Consider the following 25,567-nt stretch of genomic DNA (forward strand, 5'->3'; position numbering starts at 1 on the left):
GCTATTGTCTTATTGTCTACTGTGTCCCTGGACATTAGAGCTGAGCCCAGCTGAAGTCGAGCCATTAGAGAATCTCTCTCTGTCTCCCACACACACACACACACACACACACACACACAGAAAACATACTTAGTCTCTTTTGATTAGCCTCCCCCATCCACTTAGTCTCCTCGCCATCCCTAACGATTTCTGTCTTTATGTCTAAGGCAATCTATAATCATTTTCTCACCAACAAGACCTCACACACATGCACCCACACACACACTCACACGCAGGCATGTTCACTCTCTGTCTCTCTCTCTCTCTCTCTCTCTCTCTCTCCTGTGTGGCTCTCTGGAGGAGCCTGACACCCATTACCTCCATCTGTCTGCTGGGAAGTGGAACAAACAGCCATGGAAAGAGGTTTTGGCTGCCACCTCTCCTCAAGCACACAAGTAGGCAGAGAGAGACAGAGAGAGAGAGAGAGAGGCAGAAAGTGTTGATACCTGTGAGTGAAAGAACAAGTGTGTATGTGTGTGTGTATGTCAGGTGTTTACAGGGCACGGCTTGGTGGAGAGTAAAAGCAGTAGTCAGAGCATAGGGATGTGATAAATGTTCGATCTGAGAGCCGTCTGCGGACACGGGGGAACACTAGGAACAGAATTTGAGCGCTGCTAAGCAAATCTACAGCCTTCAGAGACCACCCATGACATTTAGCTTGGTTTAGTTTATTGGACATTTTTTAAAAACACATGTAGCGTTTTTAAACATCGATATATCATTGTCATATTAACTGTGATGCCTTGGTATAATCACCGTAAACAAATGAGACCATGGTGGAGGCGACTGGTAGCCTTTATCTCTCCCCAGTGGTGTTGTTAGTGCGAGTGCTTCTGAAAATTAAGACCGCATTTCCCATGTGTGTTTGTTTTCTCTTTTGCTTTATTACAGAGGACAAACATGTTGGAAGTGATTTTGGCAGAACACATATGAAGTTATTTCAACACAAACATAATCACACTAGCAGCGTCTTGCTGTGCTGGGAGGGAATATCTGTCTCTCTCTCTCTCTCTCTCTCTCTCTCTCTCTCTCTCAGGGCGTTCTCGACGTTATCTTACGGCCATATAAAGTGTTCCAAATTTGCAAGTATCATTTCCATTTTGATTAGGTTTACAAAAACTAATGGCCTCGCTGTATGTAGATTGGGTTTTAAATTTGGCCTGGAAGGAGAGGGAGAAAAACGAAGGGGCGGGAGAACGAGGAGGAAGAGAGGACGCTTTGAGGAAGAGGGAGGAAGGGACGGCGGAACCGACTCCATCATCTACAGTAGCTTATTCTTTTCTGTCCACAGCATGGCATCTTCCTATTTTTAGAAACTTCATCATAAGACTGGGATGAGAGGAAGGACCGGCAGACGAGTTGCAGGACCGCCACAGAAAGTAGAGGGAGGAGGAAAACAACATGAAGGCACTGAAGGCAGGGATTCAAAACTTCAAAACTCAGCTTTTTGGATTTTACTCATAATCTCCTAAACGTCTAAGAATTAAGAAATTCCTGCACACTGCTCTTGCAATATACACAATTTATTTTATTTGGGCTGAAACATTAGCAAATAAAAGTATTGGTGCAATGTGCGGAAATATCTTCATTCTTAGATGTCTTCTCTATATTCCTATGCACCTGCACAAAGATGACTGGATGTTCAAGTTATTTTTTCATCTTCTACTTGTCACAAATCACTTGTAAAATGTCACAGCCATTTTAACGCTCCTTCAAAGCGCCCTTGGCTGAGCCGGAATGATTGATTCATTATTAATTCATTCATTTATTCATTCACTCATTTAACGACACGTAGCATTATCAGATGCCCGGGGCAGCAGATACAAGCAGAGCCACTATCCTCTCAACCGATTAAAGATCGTCATAATGGCATCTTGATGGTCTTTTACTGGCAACATACCAGATAGGCAATAAGTCAGTTTTGGAAATGAACAGAGCATCCCAGAGACAAATATATGGCTTGTTACAGCGAATGAGCAGTTAATGTTGAAAAATGTGACTTGAAAATTATACTGCGGCATTGTAAGAGAGACTCTTATCGACTTTTGAGCTGTTATGGTGATATCTCATGTGTGATCGCTCTGTAAGCTAAAACAAATAAGCGTAATTCTGATAAGACCAATCTGTAATTTTCATTATCAATCGAAGGTGTCGCCTGTAGCCTGCCACTCGAGTGCAAACAGTGGGAATAGGTATTCTGGTATGTATCTGACAGTAAGTTTATTTTTCATTCTGTGGTAACCACCCACTCATCTTTGGCATGGATCCATACCCGGATGCTGTGCAGCGATAACACTGACAACAATATAATACCAGAAGGAGAGTGCAGGCCGGCCTTGTCATGAGCAGCAGAACACACGAGTGAACAGTCAGCCGGCAATATCAGGTGTCGGGGCTTGTAATACATGTGTAATATTTTGAGGCAACTAATTGATCTCTGTAGGGAGATTATCTTTTGGCTTGTTTCCTGCTCAGGGAGGTCAAAGGTCAGGGTTGGTAGGGATTCAGTGTCTTGCTCAAGGACACTTCAGCAGGGCGGATGGTGGCCAACATGGGGGCTTGAACCCGGGTTCTCCAGTTGAAGGACGGTCTCCCTACTCAGCAAACCACTCTGCTGCCCCTAAACCATTGACCAACATTCATTATTTGTCATCCACATTCATTTTGTCCGATTTGCAATTCTGCTGCAGGTAATATAATATAATATGGAATATCACCACTGCCTCAAAAAGATCATGTATCATACTGTATCTTTATGACGGCAGGATATTGGGGGGTGTTGGGGTGGTGTTGGGGGGGGGGGGGGGGGGGGTGATGGGAGGGTCTGTCTAGGGACAAGTTTGGATGCAGGCATTCAGAATTTCCACTATTAGGCCCTTCAGCACAAAATACCAAATAAGCTGCATCCAAGAGCAAAACCTGCTCTCTTTCCTAAACAGGGCTTCCTGAGGATTTACTAAATTCTGCCGTCAGACAGTACTGAACCTGGCTTCTTGTTGTGGGACGCGGCACCACTCAGACTGACGTGAGGGTTAAGTGGAGCCGAAATTCAGAGTGGTTTCAAATTGCTGTTGTGCATCTTTCATTGTTTATTCATGACTAAATTGATCTTTCTGAGACACTCTTGGACCGGGGCCTTGAAATATGACATCCTTGGTGTTTTGTAATGCGCCAAACTACTATGAGCACACACACACTTATACACACATTTATACACACACACACCACAAAGTCAGCTTAGATCGTTTCAACAACAAACTTTGTAAATCCCGCATTCAAACAGTCTTCATTAGATGTTCATATTGTGTAGGGTGTATAGACACACAGCTGTGCTTTGACAGCCATGCTTGTTAATTTAGAAGGTCTACCTGTCTGTGAAGCTCTCCACACCATCTGTCTCTGCATCAGGGAGAAACTCTGCACACAACAGTACAGCAGGAGCAATAATACATGAAGTGTCAGAGTACATTTTTCTCAGTTGAAGCTGGGGTCCTTCAGGGGCTGTGGGGCTGATATATTTATAAAGTAACCTACTACCTACAATGGGTTAAGATTGATTGATTGATTGATTGATTGATTGATTGACTGACTGGCTGATTTTATCCCCCATAGGAAATTCTGTTAAATAAAAGAATATGGAATACAAGGAAAAAGATGGTTCTTTTACATAATCTTTTCAATTTTTACTTTAAAATTGTGTGTGTGTGTGTGTGTGTATGTATGTATGTATGTATGTAACACCTCCTCCTCCCACACACACACGCGCACACACACACACACACACACACACACGCACACACACACTTGTTCTCACCTGAACTCGGGAGCAGAGTTGGCCCTCAGTCCGTAGAAGCCAGCAGACAAGGTGAGCAGCCAGTAGGGCACGAAAGTCCCGTGCTCGCACTCCAGGTACGGCGCCGACCACTTGATCTGCTTTTTGTCCAGAAGGTAACCTCCACTCTCGGTGCCCGCTACGTCCGGGCCAGGCGGGGCCCTCCTCTGCAGGTGCGGCCTCTTACGGTCCCTAAACTCGTTAAACCACTCGGACTCCGAGCTCCTGCTCTTCAGGTGACGGTGCGCGGAGCTGGACAGGTCCTGCAGCACCACCTCCTTCTCGGTCCTCGTCGCCTGGAGGAAAACGTGGGGCCCGGGCGTCGGCGCGTCCGTGTGGAAGGTCACCACCGCCCTGTGGATTTTGGGGTCCCCTTCGAGGATGCTCCGGACCAGCGCGTGGTACCAGTGGATGTCCCTCCGGAGGGTTTGCTCGCGGGACCTGTTGGCCTGTAGGATCATGTTGAGGAAGTTGGTGGCGTGCGCCATGGTGTCCAGGACGCTGTGCAGGGAGTAGTGGGAGGCGACGTGCACCCCGCCTCGCAGGCTGCTCAGCTCGTACCTCCGGGAGCAGTTGACCTGCTGCAGGGCCGAGGAGTCTCCGGTGTGCAGGAACGCGGTCACCACCCTCGGCAGGTCCTCCTCGATTTTGTGCGCCACCACCGCGCGCTCGGTGGCGGGTCCCGCGTAATAAGTCGGGTGGTGAGGCGGCTCCTTGTTGATGTTTTGGGTGCTGAAGATGGTCGGGTTCTTAACGTCTCTGTCGTTGTCCGACCACTCCACATAGCCGTAGTTGGATCCCAAAACGAGCCCTGTTTGCAGAAGCAGCGGGACGACCAGGAGAGCCATCGTTCCTTTTCACAGGCACAGAGAAAAAACCGTGGGCACTTGGCGAAGTGTGGCGAGCATAACCAAACACCCTCTCCTCTTCCACCTCGGGGGATTAGAAGACACACATTAAAAAGCACACACCAGAGGATGTCCTTAAATTCAGATCCATGATTAAAAAAAAAAAAAAGATTAAATTTGAAGAAAGCACTCAAGGCTTTCCACTTCTCATCTTGCCCGCGCCAGCAGGAGCAGAGACTTTCCCTGTCTTCTCCGCTGTATGTCCGTTTTCTCGGACATACAGCTTATCACAGTCTGATCCCAGCTGCTGCCCAGACCGCCCCCAGCCTTTTAACTCATAAAAACTCACAGCTTGAACAGAGATAACGGCGACTCCTCGTCGGCTCGCAGTCCATTTACTATGAAGCGACGGTATGCGCGCCTCTCGTTACTCCTCCTCAGAGAAATCCATGTGAGCGGAGTAGGATGATGTGGGGGAGCGGTGCAAATTGCTCTTGAAGTTGCGTCCCTCCCAATAAAGCTCTAATAGGCCACCTGAAGTGTCGCGCGCGAGTGTGTGGTGGTTCCTCACTGCCAATCTGCCGGGGGTGGGCGGAGCGTGGGAAAAAAGGACGGGAGCTGTCCGGTGCTGAAAGTAGCGGGAGGGAAAGGGACGGAGGGAGGGAGGGAGGGGTGAAGGTATTCTGTTAGTGAGGCGCTATCAGTGATGAGAATGGAAGAGCAGCCTGGCAATTTGATTGTGTCTAAAAATAGAATAGAATAGAATATTTCTGGGACAGGCAGGATGCTCTGCTGGTTTCTGTGTTATATGCGATAACATGTTTCATAGCTACATGTGTGTATGGGGTGGGGGGGCAAAGAAAGAGAGAGAGAGAGAGAGAGAAAGAGAGAGCCTATTGCTTACACTAGTGTGCATTCATCTGTCTATTGTCTTTGTGTGTGTTTAGATAGTGTATGAGTCCATCTATTGTTGATAATGAATATGCGTGTGTGTGTGTGTGTGTGTGTGTGTGTGTGTGTGTGTGTCCCTGTCTTTGTCTCTGCTTTGACATTCTCCGGGCCTCATCAGGAGTCAGTTCCAGACGGTAAATGGGTGTTGCAGAACGCAGCTCGCCCGGGGTGACTGACAGGCCGTTGCCATGGCGATGGAAGGTGACGACCGCAGAGATCTCCCCACGCTGCCCGCGATGCCTCGCTGCAGCCAGCGAGCAGTAAAGCCAGCCAGCCAGCCAGACCATGCAGCATCTACACCAACACACACACACACACACACTGATCAACCTACACAGAATCAGCCTCATGGATTGGCAAGAGAGAGAGAGGGAGAGGGAGAGGGAGAGGGAGAGGGAGAGGGAGAGGGAGAGGAAGAGGGAGAGGGAGAGAGAGAGACATGTCCATTTGTGTATATAAACTATGAGTGAAGGGACTTTCCTATCTGTTTGGGGATGCCTATATGAAGATGTGTCCTTGTACGTGTGTGTATGCATTCATATGTGTAAGTGTGTGTGTGTATGAGCCTACATGCCTGTATGTACTGTAGACTCTTACCCTAACCCTAACCCTAACCCTAATAGGCAGATAGGTAGACATCATGGACACATAGACCAGTCATTTGATGATAGGTAGTGAGCAAATAGTCAAAAAGACAGAGGAAGATACATACAGAATAGGGATGAGACAATATATCGAAATTCAATATATCGCAATACAAAAATGTGACAATATGTATCATGGGGCATGAGGCTTATAACAATTTCACAAGCTCTCCATCCAAATTATATTATCTGCACTTTGTAATTTACATTCTAGCAAGCCAATGCTATTGCTATAAAGATTTGTGTCTCAGAAATAAACATAATTTGAATCAAATCATATTGTGAGATAAGCATATCGTCCCATCCCTAATACAGAAGGGAGACAAACATTTGGACATGTGGCTATAGGCAGAGAGGAAAACAACATACACAAGTAAGAGACAGTGACGGACTTGCACAAGTGAGAAAGCATAATATTGACAGGCAGGTACTTGTAAATCAATACGAATACTTTCATTCAATTTCTGTGTTGGCTTAAATGACTAAGAAGCCCTCCAGGCCCTGTTAAAGAGGGCGGGGGGGAGAGCATGAGGGGGAGGAAGAGAGAGAGAGAGAGAGAGAGAGAGAGAGGGAGGGGGCGAGGCAGAGAGAGAGGGAGTAGAAGCGAGGAGAGAGACTGTGGAAAGTGACTGCTCCGGCCCCCTCCATTTCATCTTCTTTTATAAGCTGCACAGCCTCCCGTGGCCTGATGAATATTTGATAGGCGTTTGCTGCTTCATCTGCATGCTTTACAACTCGGGTCCGTACGACCGTAACAGTGGTCGGGGCCGCTGGAGCAGCCGGTCGCTCGCCCGCGCTCTCCGTGTTTTCCCAGAGGTTCCTTTAGATTTCCTCAGAAGAAGGCAAGAGGGGGGGGGAAGGAAGGATTACGGCCAAAGGGGCATTTCTTCCAACTGTTTATTCTGTGTGAAGTAGTGTTTTTACTGCAGTAAGTTGCAACTGAAGTATAAAACAAGAGAAATATGAAGTTGGATGCCCTCAATGGAAGTTGCACCTTCTACCTGGCAATAGTTCACACTCAGAAGAATGTACAATGCACATTTTTTTCTTATGAGGATTGGTTTTTAATGAAATTCTACAATCAAACACTAACTTGAAAGGCACTGGAAAAGACATCAATAGCTAATCCTCACAAGTATGGAATATTTTGATGCCTTGATCTTTGAATCTTATGAGGAGGACACTGAGTTAATGGAGAAGAAGAATTTTCAAAGGCTTAAAGGTCAGAGGCTACTCAAGTTTAGATTGAGTTCTGTGTCTTGAGCCACCACATGTATATAAAATGAACTAATTTATTGTGGGCGTTTATGCGCTATTTACATTTGAAGATGGAGTTTACTGTCACTGCAGCAGCTTCTGGCACCAAAGACACTGGTTTCAATCAAAATCCTTCTGTGCTAATTTTGGAGGCTGTCAACAACATCAGAGATCTGCAAAGGAGAGGGAAATATCTTCTATACTTCTATACTAGTTACTGTAGCTCATTTGGTGGTGGGAGATGATGATGATGATGATGATGATGATGATGATGAAGATGGGGTAGATAATGATGATGATGGGGTAGATGATGATGATGATGATGATGATGATGATGGGGTAGATGATGATGATGATGATGGGGTAGATGATGATGATGATGATGATGCTGGGGTAGATGATGATGATGATTATGATGATGAAGATGGGGTAGATAATGATGATGATGGGGTAGATGATGATGATGATGATGATGATGATGATGATGGGTTAGATGATGATGATGATGATGAAGATGGGGTAGATAATGATGATGATGTGGTAGATGATGATGATGATGATGATGATGATGATAAAGACATGGATTTCTTTTAGCTCCTTCATTTCGATGACAAATAATACACAATTAACTGAAAGTAATCACTGAATTGGACTAATCCAGGGATTAAATTACTATTATTTTATGCAGATAATCAGTTATGTGTAACTTTAGTAACCTTCTCCACGCATCAGGATGAATTCTGAGTCACACATCAACCAGTGTCGCAGCAGTGAGGGAATTAAATAGAAATAGGCCATGAAGGTTCTAAGTAGGGAAAAAGATTGAGAAAGGACAACAAGGTTCAAAGTAATGATTAAAACTCTTTTAGTGTACACAGCCATGGCAGACCCCCCACCCCACCACCCCCCACCCCCTGCTCCACCACCATTACTGGAATCAGTCACACTGTTAATGCCAACTCTCTGACTGCCAGACCAACTGCAGCTGCCTGATTAAGATGAAAAGGGCCGGGTGAAGGCTGCAACTCTGTTCATCTCCGAGGGTAAAGTGTGCCGAAGGACTGATGGAGTGTCAACAGATGCTGGTGACAAAACCTATTTCGCCTTCAGGTAACAGAGTATTAATGCTGAATGGTGTGAATGTGTGCTGTTATCTTGCCAAAAGATAACAGAAATGTGTCTCTTTATCTCTCAATTTATGTTGTCCTTTTTAACAGTACCTAAATAAAAACTGGTGACGAGAGCCTTATTTAATACAGTTTATTATGTCTAATTGTGTAACAGCAGGTGAGACTTTACTGGAATCATATAATTAATCTGTTTGAAATCCAATTACAGCCTTATCACTCATGTTGCTGTTAACATGCTGCACAGGTAGCTTATAAATAGAGACCAGGTTTTTCCACAGATAGTCTGAGTGATGGTGTTGACGTGGTGAGGAATGTGTGTGTATTGTGGCAATGAACAGCATATGTTAGGCAACTGGCAGGGTAATTTTTTCATAGGTGGGTCAAGGCCAAGGTGCTACCAAGGTGTCACAAACCTTCACCTACTTACAAAAACCTATATGGCTAGGTTTAAGGGTGATAGGCATTCATTTTTTTATTTTAATTTTACCTTACCAGATTTCTGCTGTTCTGAAAATGTACTTCAACTTATGTTTTAGATGCATTTTTACATTGTTCTGGAAGGTCATCTTCCCATGATCCTGCCCAGGGATCCAACAACGGCAGGGCTGTGTGTGTGTGTGTGTGTGTGTGTGTGTGTATGCGCACATGTCTGTGTGGGCTTGGAAATTTGTACAACTGTCTTCTTGAACCGTCTTGTATGATGCAAGTGTGAACAGACAGGTGCGAAATCACAGCTTGTCAGAGGAGAGAAGAGAGCCTCCAGCGAATATGTGTGTGCTAATACACACACACACACACACACACACACACACACACACACACACACACACCTCTGCCTGTATATGTCTGTCTGTCTTTTTGTCTGAATTACTCTCTTCCTATCTTCCTCAAGCACATAAAACAAATACATATTAATTAGCACACACAGCACTTAAAAACATTGGTTCAATACACAATACATGCAGTAACTGTGTAATCAAACAGAGGAATAGTTCAGTCTTTGCTGCTCTCTAGTGGTTACTTTATTCGGTATTTGTGGGCCTTTCACCCTTCCAGTGAGGGTCTGTTCAATGTCTGTTCAATGGTGAGACTCCCATTCTGATCATATAGCAATGCGCAGTTTCAGAGATCATCATGGACAACGTCAATCTCTCAGTATGTAGACAATAGATTGATTATGCTGCCTTCAAGTGTTCCTTGTAAGCACCTAATGCCGAGTTCAAAGTGAAAGTCGGCGGATGTTTATGGATGCTGTCTTATTTAGAAATCATCTACACACAACTACTTTGTGCTGTAGTAGCAGAATGAAGAGGAAAAACTGTGGCTTACCTCTTTTAATTCATTAGTGGCCAAAGGTTGTTTTATACGTCACTTTTACCCAACAGTTTTTTCCATACTCTCATAGTGCTGCTTTGTTGGGCCGTTCATGTGCGCTATTCGCAATTCCAAAATTTCCGACAGCACTGAAATGTAGCATTATTTAAATAGTGTGGCTTTGTGCCGTCTAGTGGCCAACACACGTAACTACGCAATTCAGAGGAAGTGAAAGTTTTTAGCATCGTTGCATTGAAAGAGATTACACCTTAGAGTAAGGTAATGTGTGTAAAATTTTGAGTCTGACATGGTATATGAATATGTAATTGCTTGATTTTCCATAACCGTTTGTTCAACACCGACTGTCGGACATACAAGTGAACGTAAAACCACCCATTGGAAACTAGTGAGCTAACGTCATTGCTAGTTAGCCACCGCTAGCTGCCAGGATTAGTTAAACCGATGACGATATGGAGTTGGCAGTTGTTACTGTTTGGTCCCTGTTGTTCTGTTGTAATCGTCAGCCGAAAAAATGTAACAATGCTTTGGTTAGCGTTAAGTCTTGTATCCTAGCGCTGGCAGTGTGTTGAATAATACAGCTAAGCTAACGTTAGCTGACGATGTGATTCAACAAGCTACTCAGTAGCTAGTTAGCTAACGTTACGTTAAGTATTAAGTAGTTTTCATCTTCTGTGAATTAACAGTTAGATGACGTCTAACTGTGTCTCCTCTGCCTATTATAAACACTATTAAGTTACGTTAAAGAGTGATCTGAATAGTAAGTGGTCTTGTTTAACTGACAGTTAAGCGGGTTTGAATGTTTTGTGTGTTGAGTCATACATGAATGTTTCTGTGTTGAGTCACACATCATTGAAACCACAAATAAATGTTAGTATCTTCTCAGACACAGCATCTTCAAGGATTGCCATATGGATTCTCCTCGACAGTCCAACAGGGCTAACCGTAACCGAGAGGCGAAGCGCGGCCAGAATCACTCAAGCACTCCTCCTCAGAAAGATGCTTATGCCAGGCTTCTTAGCCAGCACCACAGCAGCAAGTTCAGGGTGTACCTAGAACAGTATGCAAAGGAGTCGTCGTTTCAGGGGGAAGAAAATGGGCCGAGCACATTCCCCAGGGCCCACAGTGACAGACTGGACATACCACAGCGAAAACGGGACCAGGCGTTTGTTGATTTCTCTGATTCAAGCGACTTCTCCCCTTCTTCCATGAAAACTAAAGGAGAGGAGAGTTCACTGTCGTTGTACATGGAGAAGCTCAATAGTCGCGGTGCGCAGCAGGACTGTGACAGGAGGCAGGGTGTGTCTGACAAGCAGCGACGGGGACAGAGGAGGGACACCGCCACCAGTCAAGATGGAGACATCGAGTCCGGGGAGGAGCTCAGCTCGTTCAAAGACTCCAAACAACACCAGAAGCAGCAGAAGAAAAACAAAGACCCCAGCAGAGACCATGCCTCAAAGGAAGCTGCCTCATGTCTCCGAGCTCCCCAGTCCCCAAGGAAAATCAGTTCAAGTGGACAGGAACAAGAGAAGATGAAGAAGTCAAAGAAAAAGAATCTGCCAAAGAACCACGAGGAGGAGAAAAGCAGAGATGGGGCAATAAGTTCTGGGGTTGACGCTGAGATGTCAAGGCCTAAGTCCCCTCATGGTAAAGCCAAAAACTTGCAGCAGCCTCAAGGTAAACTGTAGGTTAGTTTTTTAGAGGTCCATTCTCTGTGGATGTACACAGATTGCACATAAATGTAATTTGCTATGATATTGTGTTTTTGTTCATTTGATGAATTGTGAGTTGGGTCACTGAGTGAAATCTTTTTTTATTCTTCAGCTTCAAGTGCCAATTCTGCTGACAAAAGTAAGAACAAAGGAGGCAGAGGAGCGAAGAAGCAAGTCTTTGAAGCCTACATGACCTCTGAGGACGTTTCCCATGGCCTAAAAAGAGCAGAACTCATTCAGGTGACATTACAGACCAAGAACTACTATTCCTGAAACTGCAGCAAGATTCACAAATATGGATGAATTTACAAAGTGGTGAAAGCATGGGGCTGTAGGCTTCTTACAGCAATTGTAGCTTTTAGTTATCAGTAGTACTGTAGTACTGAATAATAATTGCATTCAAAGTATAATTTGTAATTGGGGTCTACAGATGAGAAACTACATACAAATACAATATATTTGTTATGCCACACAGTAGAAGTAATAAGTTCAAGTTCCTAAACTGGCCCCCACACCCTGGCACATACATTTTTATTGTTCATGAAGCAGTTGAGGGTACAGTAAGCCATAAACTACATATCTAATTTCTGCTTATTTTCTCTCTAGGGGGCAATAAGAATCAACCCCAAGAAGTACCATGAGGCTTTCATCCCAGCTCCTGTAAGTTATTGTAGCTCATTTTCAAACAAATTCCACACCGTTTGTGTTGATGCATTTAGCTCTCCATTGGGTTCTGTAAAAGCACCTCACAGCTAACCTGTTGTATTTCCATATTATGAATTTGACTTTGCAAGTAACTTCACTGTATGAGCCAATGCACAAATATCCGTCTTGAAAGGAATAGGGAACTTGGGAGTACGGGCAGAGTGATGCAATTTACATCAACATTTAAAGACAGGTGAAAGACAAGTGCTCACTTGTATCTCCACAGGATGGCATGCGGGATATATTCCTGGATGGGATCGTAGCTCGCAACAGAGCGCTGAATGGGGACGTGGTGGTGGTGCAAGTCCTCCCTCGGGAGCAGTGGAAGGTGAACTACACTAACCAGTCTGATTATTATAGTCCGATTATATTATTCAAACAGGTTCTACAGATTCATGTTTGTCTCTGTTCAGGTTGTGAGGTCGGACACTGACTGTGAGGGCGCCAGTGAGTCGGAGCACCAGACAGGGAAAAAGGCTCAAACGGCACAGAAGAAAAAAGAGCGGCCTCCCAGCCCTGATGTTATTGTGGAAGACCAGTATAGCGACCAGGATGAGCTCGTCAGCAGAGTTAAGAATATCACCCTCAGTGCCACAGGTATTGTATTAATCCAACAACTTGTGATGGGGAAGTCATGACAGCAATCGTAGGATGTTAGTCAAACCTACAATTCAACTTTATTGTCATGTCAAAACAGTGGGAAACAGTTTTAACAGTCACAGTTAATAAAGTAATTGGTGCATCAGATAAAAATGATATTGCTGGTAGGTGGTCATATTCAGTAAGCTTGACATTTGACAGTTTTTTGTCTGTTTTGGACTAATAAGTCTTTCTTTTCCTCTCATCTTTCTATACTTCAGAGAAGGGGGAAATGAGAGGACCTCTGGAAGATGCCTCAACCCCACGATCCAATGGGGAAATACTCCAAAGGACTGCTAAAGTGAGCCTCCTTTCTTTCTCTGTTAATTCCCTCATTTTTTTCTTCCTCTCTTCCCTTGCTTCCCTCACAATTTCCTTGATTAAAATAACCGCCCTAATGTTACTGAAATGATCCGAAACGATTGAAGTTGCACTGCTGACTCAATATAAGTCATGCTGTCCTTCCCCCCTCCTCCACCTCCGTCTTCTAGGTGGTGTACATTGTTGAGCGTAAACACTCGAGAGCTGTGACCGGCTTCCTCAAGTTCCTCCCAGACAAGCCCTTCGCCATGTTCTCCCCTATGGACCACCGGGTGCCACGGATTAACATTCCGCTGCCCGACTGTCCCGCTGACTTTATTTCCCGCCCAGGCGACTACACCAACACCTTGTTCATCTCTCGCATCACCAGCTGGCCAGTCGACAGCAACTTCGCAGAAGGGTGGGTATTATATCCAGAGGCATGCTGCAGGGAACTTTTTCAACAGTATCCCAGTACATTGAGCCACTTGGGAATAAAAACCGAGGGCCATATAGACAAACCCTACAACTGGAAGTGATGTTGAATTCACCAAGGAGCAGTTAGTGTTTTTAGTCAGTGCACTCTGGTTTGACAGCCTTCTTTCCAACTCATCTTTACGTGTTTCCTCCAGTCGACTTGCTAAGACGCTGGGCCAAGCCGGGGAAATCGAGCCGGAGACGGAGGGCATCCTGACAGAATACGATGTAGATTTCGCTGAGTTCCCCGACGAGGTGCTGGACTGCCTACCCAAGAACCTGCCCTGGACCATCCCCCCTGAGGAGATGTGCAGGAGGAGAGACCTGAGGTCAGACTGTTAGGCTTATATATACACTATCAGTCAAATGTTTGGACTCACATTTTTCTTATTTTTTGCTATTTTCCACATTTTAGAATAATAGTAAATACATCTAAACTATTTCCAAACAAATGGAATTATGCAGAGGCATAGGCATCAACTTCACTATTTATGTTTGTCTAAGAAACACATTTCACGTATGTAATCATAAGCCTTTGGATCAGAATGGCGTTAAGATAATGAAAAACATAGTACAGGTGTGTCTAAACTTTTGACTGGTAGTGTATATATAGTTTTTATCTAATCCCTCTATCTTCTTTCTGATAGAGCTCAGGTTCTGTTCTTTGGGTGGGAACATATAGTAATATGAGCTGTATAGACCCTTACTAGTGGCAGTGCTTTCTTCCAGAACTACTCAAATGCCTAAGGGGTTGTTGAATTAGGATTAGCACTTGTACATATTTTATCCATAAAGAGGATTATTATACACCGGATCTTGAAACAAACGTTTTTGTCAACTGGCCATAATGGCTGGATTTAAAATTGTAGCAACAGCATTGCGTCTTAGCAGCCAACATCAGAATAGTTTAAAGACATGGCTGCAAATAAGTGGATCACCTAGTCATATTACTCACAAAGCGCTGCTCATTGTATCGTCTCTAGGAAGGAGTGTATCTTCACTATCGACCCTGCTACAGCCAGAGATTTGGATGATGCCTTGTCTTGTAAACCACTCCCAGACGGTAAGCTGCTGCCTAACTGTGATGTGTGATGATGATTTCTCATTATAGAGACTTGCTGTAATGAAGGCTCAAGTGTTTTTTGGTTTTTAAGGAAGGGGGTGTAGACCATCTTCATAGTATATTTTTAACACAGGTAATTTTGAGGTGGGAGTCCACATTGCTGACGTGAGTTATTTTGTGGAGGAGGGCAACGCTCTGGACGCCATTGCCAGCCAAAGAGCCACCAGTGTATATATGGTGCAAAAGGTGAGTGCTGCCTGGTATTTTATTCTTCTCAATATGTGCTTGTTATATCTAAAACTGCTAGCTAAACTGTCCAGCTTTCATTTGATTTATATGGCTTTAAAATTCAGTCTAATAACATTTCAGTTCCATTTGTTTGAATTATTGCTTTTCTTTCTTTCTTTGTTGTTGTTGTGGTAGTTTGTTGATATGCGCAGGTCCAGCAGCAGTCTGTGATCATTTGCCAGTCTGTCAGGCCAACTGTTAATTTCTCTGTTATAGCTTATTAGCCATTATACTGCAATTTCTTTTGTGAGCACTCAACAAGAGTATGCTTTGTCACCCTCAGGTGATCCCCATGTTGCCCAGGCTGCTGTGTGAGGAGCTGTGCAGTCTGAACCCTCTCACTGACAGACTCACCTTCTCTGTCATCTGGAAAATCTCACCTCAGGGGAAGGTATGCCGATGTATAAGGTTAATTATTATAAAGCAAGTTCTGCACAGTTCCACAGCACTTTCATGGTTTTGCAAGCTATAGATACCAGCTGAAAAGATCAGCCATATTAATATAAGTAGTATCTGCTTCCTTTTATGAACTAGATACTGTTCAATAAACAACAGACATGATTTTTGAGAAATGCACAAGTGATGAACTGTGATGAAAATTGATAGCTCACAGGTAAAGAGCAGTGAACGGTCTGACAGCTGACTGATTTCTCCTGAATTTGCCTCCTGATGCTCACGGTCCTAGAGTGACAGTGGGCTGTGGGGGGAAAAAAACAAATATTTCTGTATTTTCCTCATCTTGATTTGTGTCTTTGGTGCCATTTCCAATTGCCTATCCCTATCCCTCAGATCCTGAGTGAGTGGTTCGGCCGCTCAGTGATCCGCTCCTGTGTGAAGTTGAGTTATGACCACGCACAGAGCATGATCGAGGCCCCGGAGAAGATGTTCTCTGCCGAGGAGTTGCCACCCATGGCCCCGGAGCACCCTATCGACGAGATCCACCAGGCTGTGCTCAACCTGCACACCATCGCCAAGAACCTCCGAGCTCAACGCTTCGAAGGAGGAGCCCTCAGACTAGACCAGGTTAGTCCTAGTTGCCTGGTTTTTTACTTTTATTGTGCCATTTGTCCCATTTTGTTTTGTTTCTGAGATTGGAGAGTGACAGGACAGATGTTGTGGTGAGAGAGAGAGAGAGGGTAGCATGCATGCATCCAACTCAAGTCCGGAAAGTATGGAAAATGAATTGATAATTTGTAGATCTTGAAAAGTTTGGAAAATGTACAAAAAGTCAGCTATAGAGTGATAAGGCCTAGTCATCTTGCCCAGTCACTATCGACATTATTTCACAATGATTGTCAAGAAATTTGATCTGGAAAAAGTATGTTAATGTTGAGATGGGAAATGTGTACTGTAGAAACCATGGCCTGCTAAGCCATCAGAACACCCTAGTGTCAGTGTTTTGTATTTTCTCAAATCTGGCAAGAAACTGAGATTTACTTTTGGAAGAGAAAATAAATCACAATGATCACAGGAGGCAAATACAATCTTTTCAGTCTTTTCTTATTTTTTTTAAGTTTCTCCAGGCAAGGATAATGCTGTGGAAGATGCATACTCTTTCCCAGCACCAACCTACTTCACATTCATAAAGTAACACATACTCACATCTGGCAGCTGCCTGGTGCAGCCACAGTCTTCTACTGTGGGCCACTGAGCAGCTCCACTTGAGCAACTGGGGGTTAAGCGCCTTGCTTAAAGGATAAGGCTGGTGTTTTTTAATGCACTGCTTACCGTCAACAAATCCTATGACAATAACAAAATCAACAATGCGTTTGCTCTACTCCCATTACTTTCTGACTTCCCACGTACCGTTTTTAGCCATCAACCCGGAAGTCATTGGCTCCAATTGTAAGCTAAAAACCTTGAAATACAGCTCACAAAGACCTAGTTTCAATTTTAAAAATCGCTAACTGTTACCACGAAAAGTCAGGCTGTTGTAGTTATTACCAAATCAAATTCAAATGGGAACAATTCGTCATTACGCCAGGGACTATTTTCGGTGCTACAGAACTACTTTCCTGAGATCGCAAAGGATTTCCCCGGTTTGAGGAAAAAGTCGGCTGGCCCGGTGCATCGCGATGATGAAATATGCTGCCTAGAGCAACAGCATGGCTCTTTGATGTGTTTTTAACAGTTTTTTTAATACAATGGAGTTCTATGGCTGCTGGGACATGGCTTCATTGGGCACCGGCTACATGGACGAGACTTGTTGGCAAAACAAAATCATTGCTGATTTTGTTATTTTCATAGGATTTGTTGACGGTAAGCAATGCATTAAAAAACACCAGCCTTATCCTTTAAGGAACCTCGATGATAGTCGCTGAGAGAGGAGGGAGAGCATTACTAATTCATTTTCTCTGCCCAGATTTCTCTATCCACTCTATCCAGTACACATTATTACATCAGTGACCTTGCTGCCATTCTTTCCTAAGCATACTCTCTGTTTCTGTTTCAGTTGAAACTATCTTTCACCCTGGACAAAGAGACCATGATGCCCCAAGGCTGCTATGTTTACCAGTACAGAGACAGCAACAAGTGAGTGACAGGCTCTCCTCGGATGCATCTCTGTGTCTGCATCTCCTCGACTCCTCTTCCAAAATGGGAATCAAATTGACTTGACAGATCTATAACTTGTCTTTTTGAATCAATCCAGAGTGCTTTTACTTCAGTCCTCCTATGTTCTTAATCCCCTTTCCTCTCCATCCGTCCATCCATAAACCTGTCTTCTAGGTTGGTGGAGGAGTTCATGCTGCTGGCTAACATGGCCACAGCCCACCATATCTACCGCTCCTTCCCTGAGCAGGCCCTGCTCCGACGCCACCCTCCACCCCAGACCAAGATGGTGGACGAGCTGCAGGAGTTTTGCGACCAGATGGGCCTCAACGTCGACTTCACCTCTGCAGGAGCCTTGCATGTTGGTACTCCTAATGCAAATGTAGCCCAGTGTCCAAACTGTCAGGAACAACTAGGAAATGCTTCTCGTTCTGTAGTCAGTCGCAGTTTGAGCCAGGTTCAGGAGCTCCTGATGTTTGTTGGCTCATGTTTGTTGGCATGATCATACAAGGGATTGTGTGGCACTTCAGAACAGTAGTGTATTTTTTTGTGTGTGCCTGTGGACCAGACAGGTTGAGAACTAGTATAAAGTGCGACTCCTATGATGTTGTATGTGCGTATTTCCCTCTCCCAGGAATATCACAAAATATGAGGACTCTTCTCCCCAGATCACAAATAACAGACTGATTACAATTAATAGGCTCAATGAAAATCTATAAGAAACACTCTTAGGAGTTTATATAAAAGACTAATGTTTTCATATCAATTGAAATCTCTACTTTTCCAGAGGAGTCTCCACACCACCCTTGGGGATGATGAGTATTCCAGTGCCAGGAAGGAGGTCCTCACTCACATGTGCTCCAGACCCATGCAGGTGAGAGCTGCCTTTGCTAGATGTTTATGTCCATATATCAAGCTTACATGAAATACACATGTTTTATTTCCATGTTAACTTAACCACTTGTGATGAAAATTATTTCAAAATAAGACATCCACTATTTGAAAGAATAACATTCACCCTTATGTAATGGTAATGGTATATATGATCCGTTTCTTTTATATTCAACCTGTGTTATTGGTATTTCCAGATGGCAGTGTACTTCTGTACAGGTGTACTGAAGGAGGAGCACCTGTTTAAGCACTATGCCCTCAACGTTCCTTTCTACACACACTTCACATCGCCCATCAGACGCTACGCAGACGTCGTCGTACACCGGCTGCTGGCTTCTTCACTGGGTGGGTAGCTTCTCCACAGCAGGCGCTCCACATTCTTCTGTCCTCTCTCTCTCTCTCTCTCCCTCTCTCTCTTGCTCTCTCTCACACACACTTGAACAAAAGACACAATGTTTTGTTTGTTTTGAACAGTGCTTCAATTGTATTGCTGGATATTTCTGGATGATATTGTAGAATAGCAATGCAGTAAAACACAAAGCAGCCTCAGATCTCACACTGAGTTGAAGTATTGTTTGTCCCGTTGTCTTTGATATTGTTTTCACTTGCTTTCTGCTCCTTCTGTGTGTGCTGAGTCAGTGTGTATATGTTTGTGTCCATTATATTATTATCATTTTTTAGTGTTACTCGCTGTGTGCTTATCTGTCTACTGAATATTTGCATGCAGGTTGCGGCCCTCGTCTAGAGCTGAAGGGAGAGGAAGTCCACAAGCAGGCATCGCACTGTAATGACAAGAAGACCGCCTCCAAGAGAGTCCAGGAGCTCAGCTCTGAGCTGTTCTTCGGAGTGTTTGTGAAGGTAGGTAACCACATCACAACATACTGTTCAGTGGTGGGACCGAAAAACAACACACATTCACTGTTGAAGTAGTATGCAAGGGTTTTTTCTTCTTGTTATTTATTATTGTGGCCATGATTTTAACAAAATGGTTATTTTTTTATCAAACAATAGAATAAAACACAACTTGATTCATCTGTTTATATAAAGGCTGTAGCCTTTCATCAGAATGAAACAGTTTGGCTGCATTTACATTTTTTACAGTATTTCAACAGTATTTTTTTTTTGCCTCTTCTCACTCTTAATTCCTCTTAGAAAATCCCTTCTCCCTCTCTCCATAGCTCCTATTATAATTCTATTCCTAGCACTTCTCACATAATTCTGCGGTCAGAGGAATATTATCAGGGCACTATGGCTCTGACTCTTGGTGATCTTGGAATTGCAACTTATTCTCCTACTGTACCCATTGGGAATTGCTCTGTATAAGAAATTCAGCTAGATTCCTAAAATGTAAATTAAGACCACGTTGAAACCAGGCCCTTGATGTCAGCCCACAGCCTTATTGTCAGTATCCAGAGCTGCGATATTCTTCCTGGGTGGTTGACCTGTCGTCTTGTCATGTGCACCATAGGAGTGCGGTCCTCTGGACTCTGAGGCCATGGTGATGGGGGTGCTGGATCAGTCCTTTGATGTGCTGGTCCTCCGCTACGGGGTTCAGAAACGCATCTATTGCAAGGTGAGCTGCATTACACTTCAACTACAGGGAACATTTTCAGTGTCTTGTGTTTGTAATGATTTCTTTCATTTCTTTGTCTTGATTGTATACATTTGTGAATACATTTGTATTATAGATATTTTATTTATCGTAAAGATGTTTTTTTGATTTGTTTTAGATAATGTTTCAGAATGATGACACGAGGATAATATTATTTGCCTTTAATTTTAAATGCAATATAACACAGCGTCCAGCTGGTGTGCAGTGCCCTTTACATTGCCTCTTATGATCTAAAAAGCTCTTTTCCGCCATCTGTTGGCTGTTTTGTTGTGCCGTACATCATCACAGACCGGCTCAGGCCTGTGTGCACAAAAAAAAAAAAAAACATGGGGTCAGAGCGTATTCCAGACCAGAGTGAAATTGAGACAACACAATACAACACAGTCTGAACCCATCTGTTTATTTGTCTCCTCCATCAGTCTCTGGCGGGCCTGGATACGTTCCACCATCACAAGGTGGGGAAGAAGGGAGAGCTGACTCTGGTCTGGTCACCAGAGGAGCCACAGAAAGCCCCAGTGCAGCAGGTGAGAAGCACAGCTATTGGCACACATAGGAGAAATGCTTCTGTTATGGTATGGTGCACCAGTAGGAGTATTAAAATAAAACATTGACCTTGTTCTACGTTTGGTTATAATATTATTAAAGGAACTGTAACAAAAGTGAGCACATCAGATTGCTTGGCTGAAACTAGCGTTGCATAATGCTATTAAATTTCTTATTTTCTCTACAGGTAATTTCAGTCTTCACCTTGGTGGAGGTGCAGCTCAGAGCAGACGGTGCGCCCATGAAATACAGCGCAGTGCTCAAGAGGCCTGATGAGAACGGATCAGACGCACTTTAAATGTGCCACACATCACACAAACACTAGATCACACAAAACAAAATAGAGCACTGTACTGTACAAGTCTGCTTTTACATACTCTTGTGGAATTGCACGTTCTTTTTAATTGATTATTATAACTGATATGTTAGTTTAGTTGACTGATGGTTGGATGATCAAGGGATCTTAGCCAGGCTGAATCACTGTGATCGGGCCAGAGTCAAACTGCACTTGAAATTCCCACATTAAGTTTCAGTGTTTGAGCCTCCATGAACTCTCTGATGGGCCGACTTTGTTTGGCGTTTTTTGGTAGGTTCAATTCCGAGGAAAGGTCATTCAATCACAGAAAAGTAATTCAATATGGATTTCAAGTAGTATGTTGGTCCTGATCTGACTGTGAAAGTACCAACACCGTGCGATGAATGGCGTAAGGAAGTCCTTTTTTGATGTGATATAATAGATATACACAGTTTGATGTGTGACACTTATAGCTTGAACTATTTTCAGTTTAACAGTAAGGATTGGTTTCCTGATTCTAGACTGGGGAGAGCCTCAGGTTGCACAGCTACTGATTTTTATTGTTTTGACGTGTCAGGGCAAGTAGTTGACCAGACGTTGCCTGGCCATGGTGGCTATGATATTTCTGTTGCTTATGAACATGATTTCTAGCACTGTACAACCGTATGTTGACAGAACAGACAGCAGGCACATCTCATCCAGTCAAATTATACAGAGCAGATTATTCAGAACTTCTAATTTGCATCAGAGCCTTAAGAGCCATCAACTGTCCACAGTTTGTGCAGATCCTGTTGTTATTGAGCCTTATGCTGAAATATGAACAAAATTAATACAATACTACTGTCTCTGAAAGAAAAATACTTGATTTAAAAACAATCTCCAGATAAATTTTTTCACCACAGTCAAAGATGCGTCAGTGTTCAAGGCATTACAAACACAGATTCCCTCCATCCTGACCTGGAGACACACCTAGTCGACAATTAGTCAACTACGGTGCCATGTGCCATCGGCCAAAAAGAATACAGGTTTTATACTCTTTGGCCTCGGTGACACATGGTTAAGAACCACTGACCTTAGTGGCTCTGCTAGTCAAGGGCTCAGTTTGTCCACTTTTCAGTGCCATCCCTAGTTGTCAGTTTAGTATTTATAAAGCATCTTAGAATAGGAATGATGATTTTTTCCTTTCATATTTGTCCTCACGATGGTCTAGGAAATCTGTGTTTTGTTGATAAGCAAATCTACTTCTATTATAACACAGGCCCTGGTTAGTAATCTGGGTCCGCTGCAGTATTGTTGTTAGATTCTGAATTATACAAAACTGGAAGAATCTAGAAGGTGTCGTTAAAACAGATAGTAAGCTCAGTCTAGGTTCAAGAAACCTGGAGCGGTAGTTAAAATTAAGACTTTATTTGAATATTTTTATTAACTGGTTGTTTTTGCTCGAGTGTAATTACATGTCTCAAGCTGTCAAAATGTAGCAGTAGTGGCAAGCTTCAAAGCTTTCACTATATCAAATCCATATTACATAGCTCTCCTAGTTGACGGATATAGTACCTGTTGCATAGAAACAAAAAACATAACAGCTACCACATCTGTCATGACTATTTTTATTGCCTCTGTATTCAGGTATTTATAGTGTTTTATAGTGCTGTCATAGTTGTACAGAAAGTCACATAGGACTTTTTATTTAATTTAAATTCTGTGAAGGGGAATCTGACATTATTTTTTGGTTGCAGACTAAGATGTATGTCTAGTGTGCAAGTGAGGCCAAAGTGAAATAATGGATTAACTCTGTCATTGTTTTAACACAAGCTATGGGAATGACTTGAATGTGACTTGTAATGCTGCTGCAAATTGTGAGTGGCCTTGAGAAATTTGTGCATTTTATGTTGACTTGAGCTGATTTTGATTGCTTTGTTTTATGTCTCTGTTAAACTGTTCAACCAACAACCGGCTTCTATCAGAGGCACGCACAGTGAAATCAATGCTGAGCCTCTCTCTCATTTTTCTTTCTTTGGCGCTTTAAGCTCAGGCTTGTTCTGTGCAACCCAAACTCATTGTGGGCCTGGTCAGAATTAACTCATTGTGAATCTGATCTTCAGTTAATCTAATGAACACACAGTTTTCAGTGCAGCACATGGCGTGGCTACACGTTAAAATGAGATTTTCCTTAAATGGAGTAGTGTGCCTTTCTTTGTTTCATCCTGAGACTCATTTTTATTTCTTTTGCTCACAACCAGTGCCATGTAGTTTCCATCCAATTCAAAAAGGATAAGCCGCTGCCTCCGCACAATTAAAACATTTTTCTTTTGTTATATATTCAAACAAAATCCTCCTTTTTATCTTTTTTTTTCCTTTTTTTTGACCAAATTAAAGGCTCATTATTAATAGCAGTATGGTGCCCCCTGTTGAACAACTACTAGTTTAAAGTTTTCATTTATTGGACTGAAGACTTAATACGGACTGACAGTACATAACAGCTAATCATGAGTTTTAAATGTATTTTAAAATGGCAAATAGTTTGTTTTAATTGTTTGTAAACACTGGAACAAAGCAACTGTACCTTGACTGAGGTTTGGATCTAAAATTCCTAAAAAATAACTTAAAATCTGTATGAATGTACATTTAGTTGATTTACTTAAAAATCAAAAGAAAACTGTAGCTTTAAGGGTTGAAGTGTAACTTCTGTAGGCCTTTTGAAAGGTTTGAATTGTTGTCACATGTAACTTTGATTTGGTTCAGTAATGAAAGCATCTGTTCTGTGCAGTACCAACATACAAGGCAATACTCGTCACTAGATTAATAAATAGATACATGAGGTCCATAAGGGCGTTTGTGAGTGATTTCTTCTGAATGTGACTGCATCAAATTAATTAAACTGCACCGCTGCCCCATCTGAACATGTTTATTTTAGATAGTGAATAAATATAATCAATGTGTTCTATATTACCAGGGAGTGTCTGTAATTTATAAATCATAAACCCATATCAACTGCATTTATAGATAGAGGACTTCTGAAAGAGTCTGTCACTGTGTCAAAGTTGAGGGCTTGTGTTTATGAGCTTACATACTTTCGATACTTATTTTCAAGAATTGCACTGCAAAAATTGTCTTAAGTCATCTAGTAGTGAATTTTAAAATCTTGAATCAAGTAACATCTTGATACTATCAGAGTGCTACTACTACTGCTTTTCCACGGGCTAGAGCTGGCTAGAGAGCCACGTCATTACGTCACTGTATATGTCTGTATATGTCTCCGCTTTCCCAGCCATGTAAGCGGTTCTTTATTCTAGACCAGCAAAGTGTTGGTGCCACTCTGGAACCAGTTTTCCTGGCCGAGAGCCGGTTCTTTGGCTGTCAAACTGCCTTGGTCAAAAAGGGTAACAGAGATCCTCCCATAACTTTGGTTCCATGACGTCATGAAGAAGGTAGTCAGGTCAATATAATGAGTTGAGATAAAGGAGCACAACACCCATGGTAGAAGAAAAAAACAGCCACACCCAATCTGTGTTCATCAATAACCGTGTTTCACTGTTAATGGGGGAAAAAAGAAAGGAGATACGGTTGCAGCAACTGTGTAGTTTATGTTTTAGAGAGACTGAAAGCCAGTATACTAGTAGTGTACTGTGTGGTCAATGTGAAACTGAACCTGCCTGTGAATATGATCCAGTCAAGTGACACTAAAACATACAGTAGTTTACATCTGGTTTTATGATTAACATACAGGTTCAACCCTGGGTGCAACGTCATATCCAAATGATTCTCTAGATGCAGTGTTGACCCACAACCAGCTACTGTGGGGACTTCTCAAACTCATTACACAGGACATGAATTTGCAGTGATGAGGCTAATCACAGTGGATACACACTATAGGTAACTCATATTTCCCTACACCTGGTTTTACTGAAGGTTTTAGATACTCCATTCTTGGCTCATGCTGTTGCCTCCCTAGCACAGTAGGTAACTCTTCTGTGCACTGAGTGACACAGAAAGTTTATGAGGCAGTATATTCATCACTAAGATATGATTCACAACCCAGGAAATCCTAACACTAAGCAGAATGTGACGTAAATGATAACCACCGCACTGGAGATACTCGAGTATCATGGAAGACAGGTTTGGTCCTTCTTCAGTTCAGAGATGATTAGTTTGGTCTTGTATTTACAGCTTTATTGCTGATAGTCTGTGGAAGGTCCAGCAGTGCCTCCACTGATTCACACAGCCAGGGTCCAAAGGCCTGTTTTTCATTAGAGCACGCACTGTTTGACCATGGCGGCTTTACAGCAAAGTCATAACGAGACATTTGTGTAATGTGTTTTTTTATTGTTGTGCTTTTATGCTCCAGAAATAGTCTCAGTATAGAACAGCATGACATGGGCATTGATTAGTCATAGCCAGGTCATTTTCTGCAGCTTGTCATTACAGGTTTGTTAATGGTTTCCCCATCAGGCCAAAAGTC

At 43.0% G+C, this 25,567-nt stretch overlaps 2 protein-coding genes across 4 annotated transcripts in view; one reads left to right on the top strand and one right to left on the bottom strand.

Moving 5' to 3' along the window:
• Nucleotides 1-4,719, bottom strand: part of gpr158b (G protein-coupled receptor 158b) — a 55,054-nt gene extending 50,335 nt beyond the window's left edge. Inside the window, exon 1 of the mRNA XM_071543019.1 lies at nt 3,854-4,719. Coding sequence (XP_071399120.1) covers nt 3,854-4,719 — 866 coding nt within the window. The remainder of the gene's footprint in view (nt 1-3,853) is intronic.
• A 5,498-nt stretch (nt 4,720-10,217) lies between these two features.
• On the top strand, nt 10,218-23,998 carry dis3l2 (DIS3 like 3'-5' exoribonuclease 2). Of its 3 annotated transcripts, none has more exons than XM_071542913.1 (21): nt 10,218-10,294; nt 10,909-11,710; nt 11,858-11,985; nt 12,352-12,405; nt 12,677-12,778; nt 12,864-13,047; nt 13,311-13,390; nt 13,581-13,810; nt 14,022-14,195; nt 14,850-14,929; nt 15,063-15,175; nt 15,501-15,608; nt 16,007-16,240; nt 17,670-17,749; nt 17,945-18,128; nt 18,555-18,641; nt 18,856-19,003; nt 19,386-19,516; nt 20,127-20,231; nt 20,690-20,794; nt 21,001-23,998. In XM_071542913.1, exons 2-21 carry the CDS (start codon nt 10,945-10,947, stop codon nt 21,109-21,111), a joined length of 3,204 nt encoding a protein of 1,067 aa, XP_071399014.1. In that variant the 5' UTR covers nt 10,218-10,294; nt 10,909-10,944; the 3' UTR covers nt 21,112-23,998. The 3 variants fall into 3 exon arrangements, with proteins under 3 accessions (XP_071399014.1, XP_071399015.1, XP_071399016.1); XM_071542914.1 differs by having other exon boundaries at nt 10,219-10,294; nt 10,920-11,710; XM_071542915.1 differs by having other exon boundaries at nt 10,279-10,289; nt 10,920-11,710.
• The last annotated feature ends 1,569 nt before the right edge of the window (nt 23,999-25,567 follow it).

Source organism: Centroberyx affinis, unplaced genomic scaffold (genome assembly GCF_046629955.1).
Source record: "Centroberyx affinis isolate AG114_WGS23_722 - 3 ecotype Tasmania unplaced genomic scaffold, CSIRO-AGI_Caff_v1 ptg004204l_1, whole genome shotgun sequence".
Classification (NCBI taxonomy): domain Eukaryota; kingdom Metazoa; phylum Chordata; class Actinopteri; order Beryciformes; family Berycidae; genus Centroberyx; species Centroberyx affinis.

What these genes read in the sequence shown, in the direction of transcription:
- dis3l2 (XM_071542913.1), top strand. Translation starts at nt 10,945, where the DNA reads ATGGATTCTCCTCGACAGTCCAACAGGGCTAACCGTAACCGAGAGGCG. An exon ending in AGGCTTTCATCCCAGCTCCT is followed by an intron (nt 12,406 to 12,676) that starts GTAAGTTATTGT and finishes GTATCTCCACAG; the next exon opens with GATGGCATGCGGGATATATT. An exon ending in GACAGCAACTTCGCAGAAGG is followed by an intron (nt 13,811 to 14,021) that starts GTGGGTATTATA and finishes TGTTTCCTCCAG; the next exon opens with TCGACTTGCTAAGACGCTGG.